Source organism: Trachemys scripta, chromosome 2 (genome assembly GCF_013100865.1).
Source record: "Trachemys scripta elegans isolate TJP31775 chromosome 2, CAS_Tse_1.0, whole genome shotgun sequence".
Lineage (NCBI taxonomy): Eukaryota > Metazoa > Chordata > Testudines > Emydidae > Trachemys > Trachemys scripta.
Window position 1 is genome coordinate 46,610,491 of NC_048299.1, and position 15,325 is coordinate 46,625,815.

Genomic DNA, 15,325 nt, shown 5'->3' on the forward strand with positions numbered 1-15,325 from the left:
TTGGTGATGAGTCATTTGATCTTGATTTGGATATCATCCATGTGATCACCAAAGTTAACTATCACAAATAGTTTGGCTGGTGCGGGAAATACTGTAGCACAAGAATCAGAAGCTAAGCTACCCAATCATTTCCTGCCAATGCTTCTCAAGGTGTGAAAATAGTTTTTCTTTGTTTATATTGTGATACAATTGTTAATACAAGTTTGAGGATATGAATGAAGAAATAAAATGAGAGGGAAAAATATGCCACAAAATATAGGCTTGAAAAGTCCACTTGCAGTAGTGGTAAGGAAACTTTTCCTCTTGAGAGAAAATCCATCAATTTGTGCAGAATTTAAGCTTTTGTTTAAACAAAATTTTTCAGCCCTGATGTTTCAGAAGCTAATCTTCTAAATAAGAACTTACATAGTACTATCTTTGTGAGACTACAGCAGGGGTGGGCAAACTTTTTAGCCCAAGGGCCAAATCGGGGTTGAAAACTGTATGGAGGGCCGGGTAAGGAAGGCTGTGCCTCCCCAAACAGCCTGGCCCCTGCCCCCAATCTGACTCCTTCCACTTCCCACCCCCTGACTGCCCCCCTCAGAACCCCTGACCCATCCAACCCCCCCTGCTCCTGGTCCCCTGACCGCCCCCTCCTGGGAATCCCCACCCCTAATCGCCCCCGGGACCCCACCCCCTATCCAACCCCCCTGCTCCCAGTTCCCTGACTGCTCTGACCCCTATCCACACCCCCGCTCCTTGATAGGCCCCCCGGGACCCCACACCTATCCAACCCCCCTTGTTCCCCATCTCCTGACCCCTATCCACACCCTTGCCCCCTGAGAGGCCCCCCTGGGATTCCCACGCTTATCCAACCCTCCCTCCCCCCAACCGCCTCCCAGAACCTCCGCCCCATCCAACCGCCTCCTGCTCCATGTCCCCTGACTGCCCCCCCAGGACCACCCATCCCTTATCCGACCCCCCAGCCCTGGTTCCCTTACCATACCACTCAGAGCAGCATGTCTGGCAGCCGCGCCGCCCGGCCGGAGTCACACACGCTGCCGCACTGCTCGGCAGGAGCGCGCAACCCCTCCGCCCAGGGCGTTGCCCACATGGCGGCATGGCTGCAGTGGAGAGGGGACAGTAGGGGAGGGGATGGGGGCTAGCCTCCTCGGCTGGGAGCTCAAGGGCTGGGCAGGATGGTCCCACAGGCCGGATGTGGCCCATGGGCCGTAGTTTGCCCACCTCTGGTCTACAGGTAGATATTTCTAGTGCTTATGCTGCTACTCATAGTTTTCACATTGACTGCAGATTGAAATTGACAAGATTCTGGTAAATTTCATAGCTGCTATTCAGAATCCAGTTGGTCATAATGCAAATGATAAAGACCATGCCAGTTTCACTTTGCTCGGTGCTTGGCAAAGCTATGAGCAGTAATCTAGTCAGGCACTGGCCTATTCGTAGGGGGAGAAGAAAAAGAAAAAATATCAGAAGAGCAGCAATGTAGCAGACATCCTCCCACTTCCCTGCACTACAGACAGAAGTGCTGGGTAGGGTTCATCAATGTTACTCTTCCACCCCAGAACTGTTAGGCAGCTTTTGTCCTCCTCTTTTTCAGTGGCCAATTGTGATGGGTGGTGTGGCTTCAGATGTAGCCAACTCCTACAGTACTACCTGGAGAATGATACAAAAAATTGAATTTTCAAAGTGTATTCACATACAGAATCCTGATAGAAATCCTGGCATCCCTTCCCAGCAATGTGGGTTGGACAGTGAGCATCCCCACGAATCAAAGTCACCCAAGTTTCCTTTCTTTTAGAAGGAAAAAGCAAAGAGCAGGGGCATATGTGCCACATATGAATAAGCACCATGACAGCCAGGCACTTTCTCTCATGCATGCACTGTCAGTGCAAAGGAAGGGATGAAGGATGATCAGGAGAGTGAATTCATAGCAAGGCTGGGTCTACCACAGGTACATGTTCTCCAATGCATGATGAGTTCTGTCCATTTCTCAATAGCAGCCAGTCTTCAGAAGGACAATTTTACCAGGAGAAACAGGGCTTCCTCTGATGGTACAGAAATTTGAAAAAGGAATGCTGCACAATAAATTCTGAAGATTGAATACAAATTGTTCATATGGCTAAAATGCCTGTAGTGGACTTGTATCTCTTCTGGTTTCTACAGACATAGGGATAATTTTTTGATGTAAAAGAACTAGAGATTTAGCTGCTCTGTCCCTAGTGACGTTCCATGACTAAGATCCTATGAACAGCTTTGAAAATGTATCCTTTAAAGATTCTGCAAATCCGAAAACACTCAGCAGGCTGTAGACTCAAAGGGCTTAAGAGCATCTAAAAGGAAGGATGCATGTGAGTGGGAAGCTGACATGGTTGATGGCAGATGTGTGTGCTGCCTTACAGGAAGCTTGAGTTCTGGAATAGGACATTTTAGCTTATAGTTGTGGAGCTCAGGTCCTGAATGGAGGTAATGTATTTGTGATCAAGGGCTAGACCAGCTTTTGGCTATACAAGCACCCTTTGTTGGCTGATTCATGGAGCCAAAAGGTGTGCTATGAGGCCACACACTTTCATAGAATCATAGAATATTAGGGTTGGAAGAGACCTCAGGAGGTCATCTAGTACAATCTCCTGCTCAAAGCAGGACCAACACCAACTAAATCATCTCAGCCAAGGCTTTGACAAGCTGGGCCTTAAAAACCTCAACGGATGGAGATTCCACCTCCTCCCTAGGTATTCCAGTGCTTCATCACCCTCCTAGTGAAATAGTGTTTCCTAACCTAGACCTCCCCCACTGCAACTTGAGACCATTGCTTCTTGTTCTGTCATCTGCCACCACTGAGAACAGCCTAGCTCCTTCCTCTTTGGAACCCCCCTTCAGGTAATTGAAGGCTGCTATCAAATCCCCCGCCCCCACCCTTCTCTTCTGCAGACTAAATAACCCCAGTTCCCTCAGCCTCTCCTTGTAAGTCATGTGCCCCAGCCCCCCAATCATTTTCATTGCCCTCTGCTGGACTCTCCAATTTGTCCACATCCCTTCTGTAGTGGAGGGGGACCAAAACTGGACGCAGTACTCCAGATGTGGCCTCACCAGTGCCACATAGAGGAGAATAATCACTTCCCTCGATCTGCTGGCAATGCTCCTACTAATACAGCCCAATATGCCATTGGCCTTCTTGCCAACAAGGGCACACTGCTGACTCATATCCAGCTTCTCATCCACTCTAATCCCCAGGTACTTTTCTGCAGAACTGCTGCTTAGCCAGTTGGTTCCCAGTCTGTAGTGGTGCATGGGATTCTTCCTTCCTAAGTGCAGAACTCTGCACTTGTCCTTGTTGAACCTCATCAGATTTCTTTTGGCCCAATCCTCCAATTTGTCTAAGTCACTCAGTCTTTATTCTTTCAGATGAAGAAAGACCATTTGATATAACAGGTGATTATCAGTGCGAGACACTAGTGAGCTATGGATCTGTAAACAATGCCTAAATTAAACATGTTTGAGATTTAAAAATGCAACATGTTCTTTCAGTGAAGTTCTCTAAAATGGACTTTAACTCATGTGCAGGCTATCAGTCTGCAAAGCAGTTGACCAAGTCTCAAGTCAGACTTTCACTCCTGCAAAGAGTTATTGAGTTAACTGATACAGTATTTTCTTTAGTATTGAATGGGATTCTATAAAGGTAACACACAGACCTACTATTTTAGAAGCAGAATTAGTATGGCACCAATACTCAATTGAGACCACAATAAAGAAGTTATATGAGTGAAGAAATCTTTGGGATTTCAGTAAAGAATTCCTAGGCCTACATAGGAGGTGACTACATAGGAGAAGCTTATTTAATCATATAAACAATGTAGATTTGAAATCAGTGATGGTAGAAAAAGGAAGAGTACATGACATTTAACTTTAATTTTTAAAGTCTGAATCCTCACCACATTTAGTCAAAGTTGTTACAGATAAGCAGCATGAGAGTAAACTTTTGGTAGGTGTTACAGATCCCCACAACATATCTCAGGCCTTGGCTACACTCGCGGCTTCACAGCGCTGCCGCGGCAGCGCTGTGAAGCGTGAGTGTAGTCGCACCGCCAGTGCTGCGAGAGCTTTCTCGCAGCGCTGCAAGTACTCCACCTCTCCGAGGGGAATAGCTTGCAGCGCTGTGAGCGAGCGTGCAGCGCTGCAGGCGCTGATTACACTGGCACTTTATAGCACTGCACTCGCTGCGCTCAGGGGGGGGTGTTTTTTCACACCCCTGAGCGCAGCAAGTGCAGCGCTGTGAATTGCCAGTGTAGCCAAGGCCTCAGGGAGCAGAAGTTTCTAGGTTTCATGTAGGGTTTTAAAACATGAATTGCATTTCTTTACATCCGCAGAGGCACATCCTTGAAAACTGGCATCAGGCAGGCTCATTAATTCTCTAGTAAAAATGAATCACAAGCTGTAACTGCTGCTATTGCTCTAGTGGATTGTTACTTTATATGACTGATTCATACTGGTTACCTAGTGACTCTAATTGTATTTAGCACAATAACACTCAGCGAGTCAGACGAATCAGAAAAAAAATACATATAGCTGATGCAGCAGTAGCTGGAGAACAAACTAGCTGTCATCCTTATGATACTGGTTTACTTTTGGGACTCTTCTTTCCTTTCATATATCACCTTTTATGAGGAATAATCCTTAAACACAGACATATATTCTGACAGTCATGGAGAGGGGATATACTAGCTGTATTTGAACCAGTTTCCCAAACTGAGATTTTATTACAGGGTACTCAAGTTGATACAGAGCTATGAATTTACTTCCCTGCCTTCCCAGAGATGTGCGCACACACTTCCCAAAGGTTGATCTAGAGACAACCAAATTTGAAATTTGTTTAGTCAAATTATTAGTTGCAAATTAATTAATCTGAGGGATGTTGGCATTTTTTGCCCAATAGACTATTTACAGATAAATGTTACTTTATTCATCCATCTCTACAGATAATTGAATAATATTCAGGAAACAATTAGACAGTTTTTCACCCCATTGGTCACTGAATACATTCCAGTTGACTAAACATTTTCAGTGTTTGACTAGCTGTCTCTATTATTTCAATAGAAACTATACTGCTTGGTTTTCTTGCTTATTTCCATGCAGTTTATTTATAGTTAGGGAAATGGAGAGAAAGCAAGACAATTCATGCCTGTATGCCAGCTCTGTGTTCCTGGTGACTCCCCCATCCTTTCGCAGCACAACTCCAGTAAAGCTATGTTGGCAAGATTCCCATAGCCATCAAATTCTCTGGGAACCCTCCTTTAAGAAGGATACTCATCAGGAGGGCAATAATCAGTCTATTCTATTCTATTATTCTATTTCTCCCCAGCTCCATATAGGTGGTGGAGAGATGCACTTTCCCCTTCAGTTCTGTTGGCTTCTTTCCCAGCCTGTCCCCATCACTATGTGGATCACAGCGCCTATAGGTTTGTAGAGGGTATCCATCCATCCTCTGTGCACAGATCTGCTGAATACATGAAAAGGCCCTATGAACACAACATCTCTTGCCCTTCCTATTACATCTCCTCCCCACAACATGAACTCTACCCCCAAAAAGGCAGAAATATGTAGTTCACAGTTTATTAACTTTAATTCTATTTTGGCTAGTAGTTCTCAGGTTAATTTCCTTCAGTGCAAAGTCAGTGTGTTTTATTAGATGCTTCCCAATAAACTAACCATACTTAGTTTATTAGTTTTCATTTTAGCAGACACTAAAATTTTGTCATCCTGTCTGTGAAAGCTCACTGCGGTATTTTAATGTAACAGTGCTATATACTTACTTGACTAACCTTCTGATTTCACATTAAATCTTAGACGCAGACTTCACAAGCTAGGTGTGTCAAAGATTACCCAGGTTGATTTCTTACCACGGGAAGTGGTGTCCTACTCCAAGGAGACACAGACACCTCTTGCTACACATCAGTCTGAAGGTAAAATAGTTCCTATTTCCAAATTTGTCAAGAATATTTTGTAGCATGAATAAAAATAATATAAGCTGGTTTGTTTAGGGTTTTTTTAAATGAGGGAGAATGGCGATATTTCTATTTACCACACATTTCCTGTTTGTGTGATAATGGGTTGTCATTGACAGTAATTATAATAATGAGTTTAAATACGGGTGGAATTAAAGTACAGCAGCCTTACAACAAGGAGTGTTCTAACAGTGGTATCATGAGGGCATATTTTCAAAGAAATCATTATGTATCTAGTTAAGAGATTGCTTCATGCTGTTTTCTTGCTTTCTCAAGGATGTGTATTAATTCCTAAGGTTCTGTAAAGAGATAATATTTGAATGTTACTCTCATATACTGGCTTATTGTGATGATCTCTTCTCTAGTGGATGGTCCCAGCAAGATTAGAATTTACAGCTGTTCAAAGAATAGGGTCTTCTCACTTCTGGTGTTGACAGTCCTGGGTTCTATCCCTACTGACAACCCTAATGTCTGTATACATAGAGTTGCTGTTTGTTATGTTAAGTTTTGTCATCAATAAAGATATAAAACGAATACTTGACATTCTAGTACTGATCTGACCATTAGCTTAGGTTACTTAATACATATATTTGCCTTCATTGTGCTGTGCTGGTGTCATAGGTGTAGTTTGACTTCTATATTTGGGGGGCAGCTCCAATCAGGCCAACAGGGCCACATGTGGGGAGGCAAGTTCTGTGCCTGCCCAAGGCTTGCAGGTTGGGGGAATAAGGCTGCCTGTGATCCCCCAAAACTATGCCCATGGCTGGTGTATATTGATTCTAATTTAATCGCGTACCAGTTAAACAATAGCCTGGTGCAATATGCGCCTTTTTCTTAAATATTGTATTTGTCACCCTGTACAGAAAAAGTAGAGGAAAACTAAAGTATAATACACTAAGCACACCCCTGGAAAGGTCATCATAAGAATTAGAGCAATATCTGAGGCACATGTTATAATTAGGGCATATGAATGAACAGGAAATGTTCAAAGGATAACTGGGTGCTATACTACAGAAAATAATGTTGACCCTCCCAACTAGGATAAGAATAACATACAAGTAGGGCCCTACCAAATTCACGGCCATGAAAAATGTGTCACAGACTGTGAAATCTGTTTTGTTGTTGTTGTTGTTGTGCTTTTACCCTATACTGTACAGATTTCAGGGAGACCAGCATTTCTCAAATTGGGGGTCCTGACCCAAAAGGGAGTTTTGGGGGGGTCACAAGATTATTTTAGGGGGTCATGGTATTGCCACCCTTACTTTTGCGCTGACTTCAGAGCTGGGCAGCCGGAGAGCGGCGGCTGTTGGCTGGGTGCCCAGCTCTGAAGGCAGCAGCACAGAAGTAAGGGTGACAATACCATACCATGCCATCCTTACTTCTGCGCTGCTGCTAGTAGCAACTCTGCCTTCAGAGCAGGGCTCCTGACCAGCAGCTGCCGCTCTCCAGCTGCTCAGCTCTGAAGGCAGCGCCGCCGAGCGCAGCAGCACAGAAGTAAGGGTAGCAGTATTGCAAGCCCCCCTACAATAACCTTGTGACCCCTCCTCCCCCCACAAACACACACAACTACTTTTTGGGTTAGGACCCCTACAATTACAACACTGTGAAATTTCAGGTTTAAATAGCTGAAATCATGACATTTATTATTTTTAAAGTCCTATGACTGTAAAATTTGACCAAAATGAACCGTGAATTTGGTAAGGTCCTACATATAAGGATCAAGAAGATTGCAATGGGTGAATCAATACGTTTGCCTAAATGTAAGTTATTGCCTGAAGAGATACATATTTATATATTGGAAATATGCCTAATTGTTTTTCTACAACTGTATTATTACATCAGGGGAGGGACCTCGTGCCAAATATTCAAATTCCCCTCCACTATATAAGAAGTTTACTTTCCAATGCAATCAATAAACCCTACAACGGCATTGATAGTTACTTCATCTAAGCCAGAAATTTAAAAAAATCTCTTTTGCAGAGACCTGCAGCAGTTACAAATCAGGTTTTCAGGACCAGACCTTCTATCAACAGAGCTTTATATCTTGTTAGTCAGAAAGGGATACATGAGAAACTCAGGTTTAGAAATATCAGTCTGGAGTCTATTCCCTCAGAGAGGTTGCTGCATCTAGAGCACTGAGCGATATAGACTTATCCCCAGTAGTAGCTGCACCCCACTGGCCTGGAGTCAGGACATTTATAAACCAGTAGAGGAAAAATTCATTTTGATAAGTACTGCTTGACATCTGAGTTTCAGCTACTGTGAATGCTATCGTGAGTAAAAATCTCACTTGTTTTTACTCACGAAAGCTTATGCCCAAATAAATCTGTTAATCTTTAAGGTGCCACCAGACTCCTTGTTGTTTTTGTAGATACAGACTAAAACGGCTACCCCCTGATACTTGTGAATGCTAGAGAGTCTCAGCTCCTCTGCTACTAAAAAGGTATCTCCTGACTTTAAAAGAAATAATGACATTATTCGTCCCTACCTAAAAACAGATTACCTTTCCTTTTAAGAGCAGGTAATTCTCTTTATTTGAGGGGAATAATAACATATTATTTCTCCCACCACTCTGTTATTTCAGAGGATGTGTGTATGTATCCTTTCCACCTTTTGAGCACAAGTACCTAATTCTCTTGCTTTGTTTAGGTCAGAGTAAGTGTCACCCTTTCTTTTCTTTCCTTCCCAGAAGTGGATGACTTCAAAAAATCTAGATCCTGTGTTTGGAGTCGAAGAAAGACAGGGTTCCCTCCTCCTTAAGTCATAATTGGACTTGAATTTTGGTCTTTGAACATATTCAGAGATATCTTACCTTCACATCCTACATTTCCATGAAAAGCATGTTAGGCTTGATTCAGGCCTGAGTAATGCCAGATTTTATCTTAGGGAGCTTTTGATGGTGGGACTGCTCCTTAGAGAAGGGATTGCAAGCAACAGAGAAAGAAACTTAAATTGTTCCACTGGGACAAACTGCACTGGGTAATCCGTATTCTCATAAGTAACATTCCAAAGTAGCCTTCACCAATAACTGCATCCCCGGAAGTAATTCAGTGCTTGCCCTCACCTGGTGGCTCACCAAGGAGAAGGCAACAGTGCCTGATCTCTGCCAGGGATGAATCTCCTGCTAAAGTGCAGCTGCGCCCAGTGGTGCAGGTGTCTGCATGTCTGCACTACCTTTGACGGAGGTGTATGTGTGTGTTTGTGTGTGTGTGTGTGTGAATGGAGCACCATCAACACTATAACGCAGACAGGAGAAGTATCTGCCCTTGCTACTGTTTTGTTCTCTTTCTTTTAACCAGAAGTAAATTCTACAAGTTATATTTATTCCTTTTCGATCATGCTAGTGGAATCTACTCTCTCCTGGGAGATATTAAGCTTGTGCAGTTTTTCAGGCTTGTTAGGCTACTTATAATAGGTACCTGGATCTGAAGACTGTTACTGAAAAATAAGCTCCTTATATAGAGGAGGGAAATTTGAACTTTTGGCACAAGAGATTTTTCTGACATTCACTTGACATCATCTTCTTGTACAAAAACAAGGTATTATTCTCCTGCTATAAACAGAATGACCTATTCCTAAATTATAAGGATTGTGCCAAACTCAGCCAAGGAATCCAACTCTTTTGACTTCAGTGGAGTTACACCGAGGATGCTTTGGGCTCAATCTAGCTATTGTAATATATTCCTGATGTTCATATGGGCTATTTAGGAAAGAGAAAGGAATAACCATTGGATTCAGTTTTGAAGTGGACCAAATAAAGTGGCAAACCTACTGTGGAGGCTCAGGGTATTTCGTATTTCTTGGCTGTTGTAATTCTCCAAAGTAATGTTACTGAACGTAATACGTTTTTAAAAATGAATTGGGACCACCCCATGTCCAGGATTGCCAGCTGCAGGAGTTAAAAAAATCATGAGTCAAGCCCCCAAAATCATGAAATTGGTCTAAAAATAATAAGATTTTTTAAAAATAATTCCTTAAGAGTCATTTTTGTCTTCTGTTTTTGATCCTTTAGGGGGCATGTTTTAAAGCTTTTCTCTGTAATTATGAGGGCTCAAAATGTACTCTTTTTTTTAATGGTAGCAGGGATTCTGGCATATTCACATGATTTCAGGATCTAGGGCTTTAAGAAAAACACCGCATGTGCCCAGACTCCTCGTAAAAATGGTGATACCTGTCATACTGTTTGTCTGTGATACAAAGTGTATGTAACAGACATGTCAAGACCCACAAAAACGCTTAGGAAAGGTGGAACAAATGAGTCTGAAGGACATGGAGCTGATCAACAAGAGACAAGGAAGGTGGAGATTACACTATTGAAAGAGTCAAAATAAGAAAATAAAGAATGAATGTCAAAAATGCAAAACATAGTTGGGAAAGAATTACTACATAAAGCAGATAAATGAAAGAGAAACAAAGCTTATAAAAACAGCTCCGCTGTTATGCTTATAGGAATAGGGCATTATTATTATTAACACTGATGGTGTCACTAATTTTGTCCTAATTATGCAACAGACTGTTTTTACATTGGTGCCTGTTATTTGATTCAAATGGGTATAAAAATCTGTTTGTCTTTTCTCCCTAAACCAAACCATACCAGAATCAAGCTGCAGCATCTCAGTTGCTGCCAATAAAAACTCTACATTTTACAATAAATGTCTATATTTCCCCACTCTTCAACCCTAAGTCAGCACCTTTTGTCTCTAGCTAGGATGAACAGCTTCCTCCCAAAGCCATCAAGGCACTTTGTAGGGCAGCTGAAACACTGCTGGAAAAATGCCAGAGTTTTGGGGACTAAAATCAAGCACAAATGCAGACTTTCCCCTGTGTATCAGCATGAGATGCTGTTGCTATTTCACCCAGCCATAAACATCCAAATTCAAACCCCCTTTGTTTAATCAAATCAACAAAGATTATTTTTGTACCAGACTGTACTAGACTGGATGAGACTAAAAAAAAAAACTGTAGTAAAAGATTTTGTAGACACTGAATGTCACTATTGCATCCCCATCCCTTGACATCCCAAGTTATTTTTTAATTATTCATAAAAATATTTCAAAAGCATATGAACAGCACCCTCTGGTGGTATAATGATAAAATAACACTTGATCTGTAAGAATGATGTATTCTCCTTTTCAGAAAAAATGGTTGTTTGGTGCAGTTATTTTGAAACGCATGTAGAAAAGATTGGGAGCGCTGCTCTACAGTGAGAACTTTTATTTAACTATAAACATTCTTCATCAGAACTTATCATGCAAAATAATAAGAATAAAGCCCCAGAAACCATGTTCCTAAATGTGATATGGAAAAGGGGAATATAATTACATGGAACATTGGTTTATAGAGAAGAGACCATCAGCTACTACCTTAAGGTTGGACCACATTAAAAAATATGATGTCAATGCTGTTTCAATAACCCAATGGGATTTGTGATCATACCCTAAATGTATGTGCACAGTGAAAATTGCAGTAAACCACACTTGCTGTTAATCCCCTGAGTTAAACTATGACTAATACATTCTCAGAGTTTCAGGGACAATTTACTTTTGCCTCTATTAAAGCCACCTTCATAAACTATATTACCAATTACAGTCGGTCTGTGGATAATTATTGTCACTACGGCAAAGGCTATATTAAGTGAATAGCAAGTTATTAACTATCATGAATTTTTAGCCTGTATTTATGTAGAAAAGTTGCTGTTCTGTTAGTAGATATTTCTGAGGTTAAGAGTTAGGACAATGACCTGGCTTTGGAAATTGTTGGCTGGCAGTTTTGGTGCACAGAATGGTACATTTGGCATTGAAGTAATGATTTCCTTTGGATGGCAAACTAAAGAAGTGTAGGAGCATAGGAGATGGGTATGGATTTCTGGGTTTGGAGGAAAGAGGCTGAGGGAGTAAAACTCCCCTAAAAGTTATAGTTTCAGCAAGAAAACCTTGCTTCATTTGGCAAACGGAGAAGGAAATGTTAGCCTGCTACACGCATTGTCTACCTGTGTGTATCAGTTATCACTGCAGTATCCTCTGGGTGTGAAGGTGGTGAAAGTGGGAACTTCTGGAGGAAGGTTTTTCATAGGCTTACGATAATACTGAGCAGAGCACTCTCTTAATTCAAAACTGCTTTCAATAGATTGGAGAATTTATGAAGTATCAGTAAATCTCAGGAAATTGCCTGCTGAGCGCTGGTTTAATAGACAGACGATTGGCCTGGATCATCCACTGTCACAGTAAAACCCAGAGTAGGAAGTTTGGGAGAGGGTAGCTCTGCAAGGATCTCTTCACAGAGTTCATTCCTGATTGTTCCATTGTGGGAGAACAGCAGGAATGGTGAATGGTTTGACTCCCTCAGAAAAGGTTACAAGGACTGTCTGCAAACCTGGCAGGGTCTGGGGGTGATCCGTTAAAGACCAGGGCTCTTTGCCTGGAGGCCTTGTGCCTCCATACTACCCCTGAGCTCTGGTGGTCCCGCCAAACGACAAGGCAGTATCCTCAACAGAAAAAATAATACAGCCCTAGGCTTAGTACCCTTCCTCGTAATTCTCTGGAGGGCTGGACGGTGGACAACATGCATCCCTCACTACTGCATCCATGCTAGCCCCAGCCCATCCTGTCTCCATCTCTTCCTCCAAGGTAAATGGGAAGTAAAATTTATGGTATGGTTAACACAGAACAGAGAGTCGTGTCAGCTTTAATCTAATCTTGAGGCTTTGGATTCCTTGAGGCTAGACTGTTGCATAGGGAACATTCCCTACATAACTAGGATACTTCTTCAAAGTTATTGCAGATGGAAACAGGAATGATCAAGGAATGTCTATCCGTGCCCACCCTCTTGGCAGTTACTACCTGATCCTAATGGATGAACCCTATTCAGGGCTGCACAGGAAGCTGATCCCCTCCTCCACCAAAGAACTAGACCAGCCTGTCATGGGGGGAGTAATCTTGCTTAGCATAGAGATCAATCTGCTCTTTTAGACAGAAGTTCCAGTTCAGAACATTAAACCAAATGAGATCCTGGGACACCTGGTGACAATTGGCGAAAACCAGAGCTCTGATGCTAATGATCTTGACCTCAGCCGCAAGTCATTTGTGTATCCTGACATTTGAAACCCACAGTGATCCATGAATTTAGAGACAGGCCCACTAACACCTGTATGCAAATATAGTCCCAGCCTGGGTGCAAAACTAAAATCTTCTCTTAGTTCTTTTCTTGCATCATTGGGAAAGATCCTGGCCATTTTAACCCACGAACAACTGACATGTCAAACCCCATTGAAATAGCAGTCTGACTTCAGACTGGCTTGCTCCTAGCAGATTTCAAATCTTCATCTTATACATCATTTTGTTCACATAAGAAACGGATTGAGATGAGGCGGGAGTATAGAGAGCACTGATAGCCTGAAATTGCTCATGAATATGTATTATTTTTGTCAATACATTTGAGGTAAGAGTTTTGAGATGGATTTGGACCAACATTTCTTTAGGAAATAGGGATTTCAGGAATTGACAGCTGCTAGGTAGGGAAAGGTTGTGGGTTTATTCTCTCATGTTGTATATCTTCGTTGTACTATATTTATCCCATTGATAGTATTTAAATACTCTGTGTATTAACATGTATCGCAATTGTACACCATTTAAAAAAAAACATTTAGACAAATTCTATGAACTCACCACAGTTATACCCTCTTATACAAAGGGGAAAATCGCTTTACAGAGAACATTCCCTTCACAGTTAGGATACAGCTTTAAACTTATTGCAGATGGAAACAGCAAGGATCAAGGTCTATCAGTGCTTGCTCTTCCAGTAATTCCAACTTGATGCTGATGAACGATTCCTACTGTATACTCCAAAGGAAACTGATCCTCTCCACCTCAGATATCACAGTTTAGTAGCCACTGGCAAACACTGGCTGTGTAATGGTGACCGGTGTGTCTGTATTAAAACATTTAAAGATAAGAAGAGATTGCTTTATAGAAGTAGGCATCGGTAATCCTCAGTGGCCTAATTAGTACTTACTATCTATAATACATTGAAATAAGCCTGAAAGCAGATAGAAAACCCATGCCAGAATAAGTAAAATCCATAATATGGAGGGTCCATCATCTGTCAAATAGAAAAGACACATGGCAGAAGTAGATGGGTGAAAGTACTCCCATCCTCACAGTTTGGGATTTGTTTCTAGGCATTTCCAACTCAAAGGAAAGCATCACAGTCTAGAATCCCCTGCTCTATTCTAGCTCATGCAGCGAAGGATAATGAGGGTCAAAATTATATAGCTGAAAATTCTTGTTCTACAACTCCCTATCATGGATTCTATAGGTGAGACACATCTCAGGGAAATAGCCTAATTGCTCCTCTGAGGTCTGTTTTATAGTTTCTTTTAATGGGCTCATCACCATAAGAGAAGCCACTTGCCCTGAAAGCTGACTGATAGAAGATTCTCAGCTGTCTACACTCAGACCCAGACCAACTGGAGACACACCCAAACTGTTGGGTTAGATAAAATGAGGATAGTTTTCCTTAAACCACATAATTAGCACCTGTACGGGGAAATGGGGATTACCTCCAAACCTGACCCTGATCCTGCAAATAATTCTGTGTAGGCTGACTCCTGTACCTACACAGGGCCCATAAATGTCAGAGGGATGCCCTGGATTCCTACAATACACAGTGATCAGGAGCCAGCATTTGACTGCATAAAGAGGTGATTGATTGATTTAGATTATGAATTATGAGCTTGATCCTGAAGTTGTCAGGGGTCCTTCCAAGAAATCAATAGGAGCTGCATCAGGTCCTCTGCATAGAATCTGTTCACACACACGCAATCATTGTGAAAATTATAGAAAGGATCTGCCATGGATGTGAGTTTTTTTTAAATAAAATGAGTGTGTCAGTATTGCACAAGTTTTAATGAGTCCCTTTACAGCAGTATTAACACAGGGGTTTTCTGACATTCAAGTGTCTGTTTATAGATTCTAAGCTAGTTTCAGGTTTTTCACGTTGTTCCTGCTTTTTGTTCTGTTGTTTGACTAATTGTGACTGTTTTGCCATATGTATAACTGTGGTCTAGGATACAGTCTCTCTTCAATTGTAGCTACTGCAAAAGGTTTTTCTCCGTTAACCCAATAACCAGCTTGTCTCTGGTATCTTCATGTTTTGCATTCCCAAAATCACAGTTTTCAGCCAATGTCTGCAGAGCTGTTATAAAACATTCAACATTTTCCCCTGGTTCTTGAATTCTCTGGTGAAACATGCTCCTTCTTAAACCACATTTCTCTGAGGTATAAAGTATGAATCAAGCATTTACAGAACATTTTCAAAGTCATCTTTGT

The 15,325-nt window shown here is 41.9% G+C and overlaps 1 protein-coding gene across 3 annotated transcripts in view; it reads left to right on the plus strand.

Moving 5' to 3' along the window:
• The window catches only part of DYNC1I1 (dynein cytoplasmic 1 intermediate chain 1), a 245,094-nt gene that overhangs the window by 51,443 nt on the left and 178,326 nt on the right, over window positions 1–15,325 (plus strand). For all 3 annotated transcript variants that reach the window (XM_034760492.1, XM_034760494.1, XM_034760493.1), the window contains exon 6: window positions 5,842–5,957. In XM_034760492.1, coding sequence (XP_034616383.1) covers window positions 5,842–5,957 — 116 coding nt within the window. The remainder of the gene's footprint in view (window positions 1–5,841; window positions 5,958–15,325) is intronic.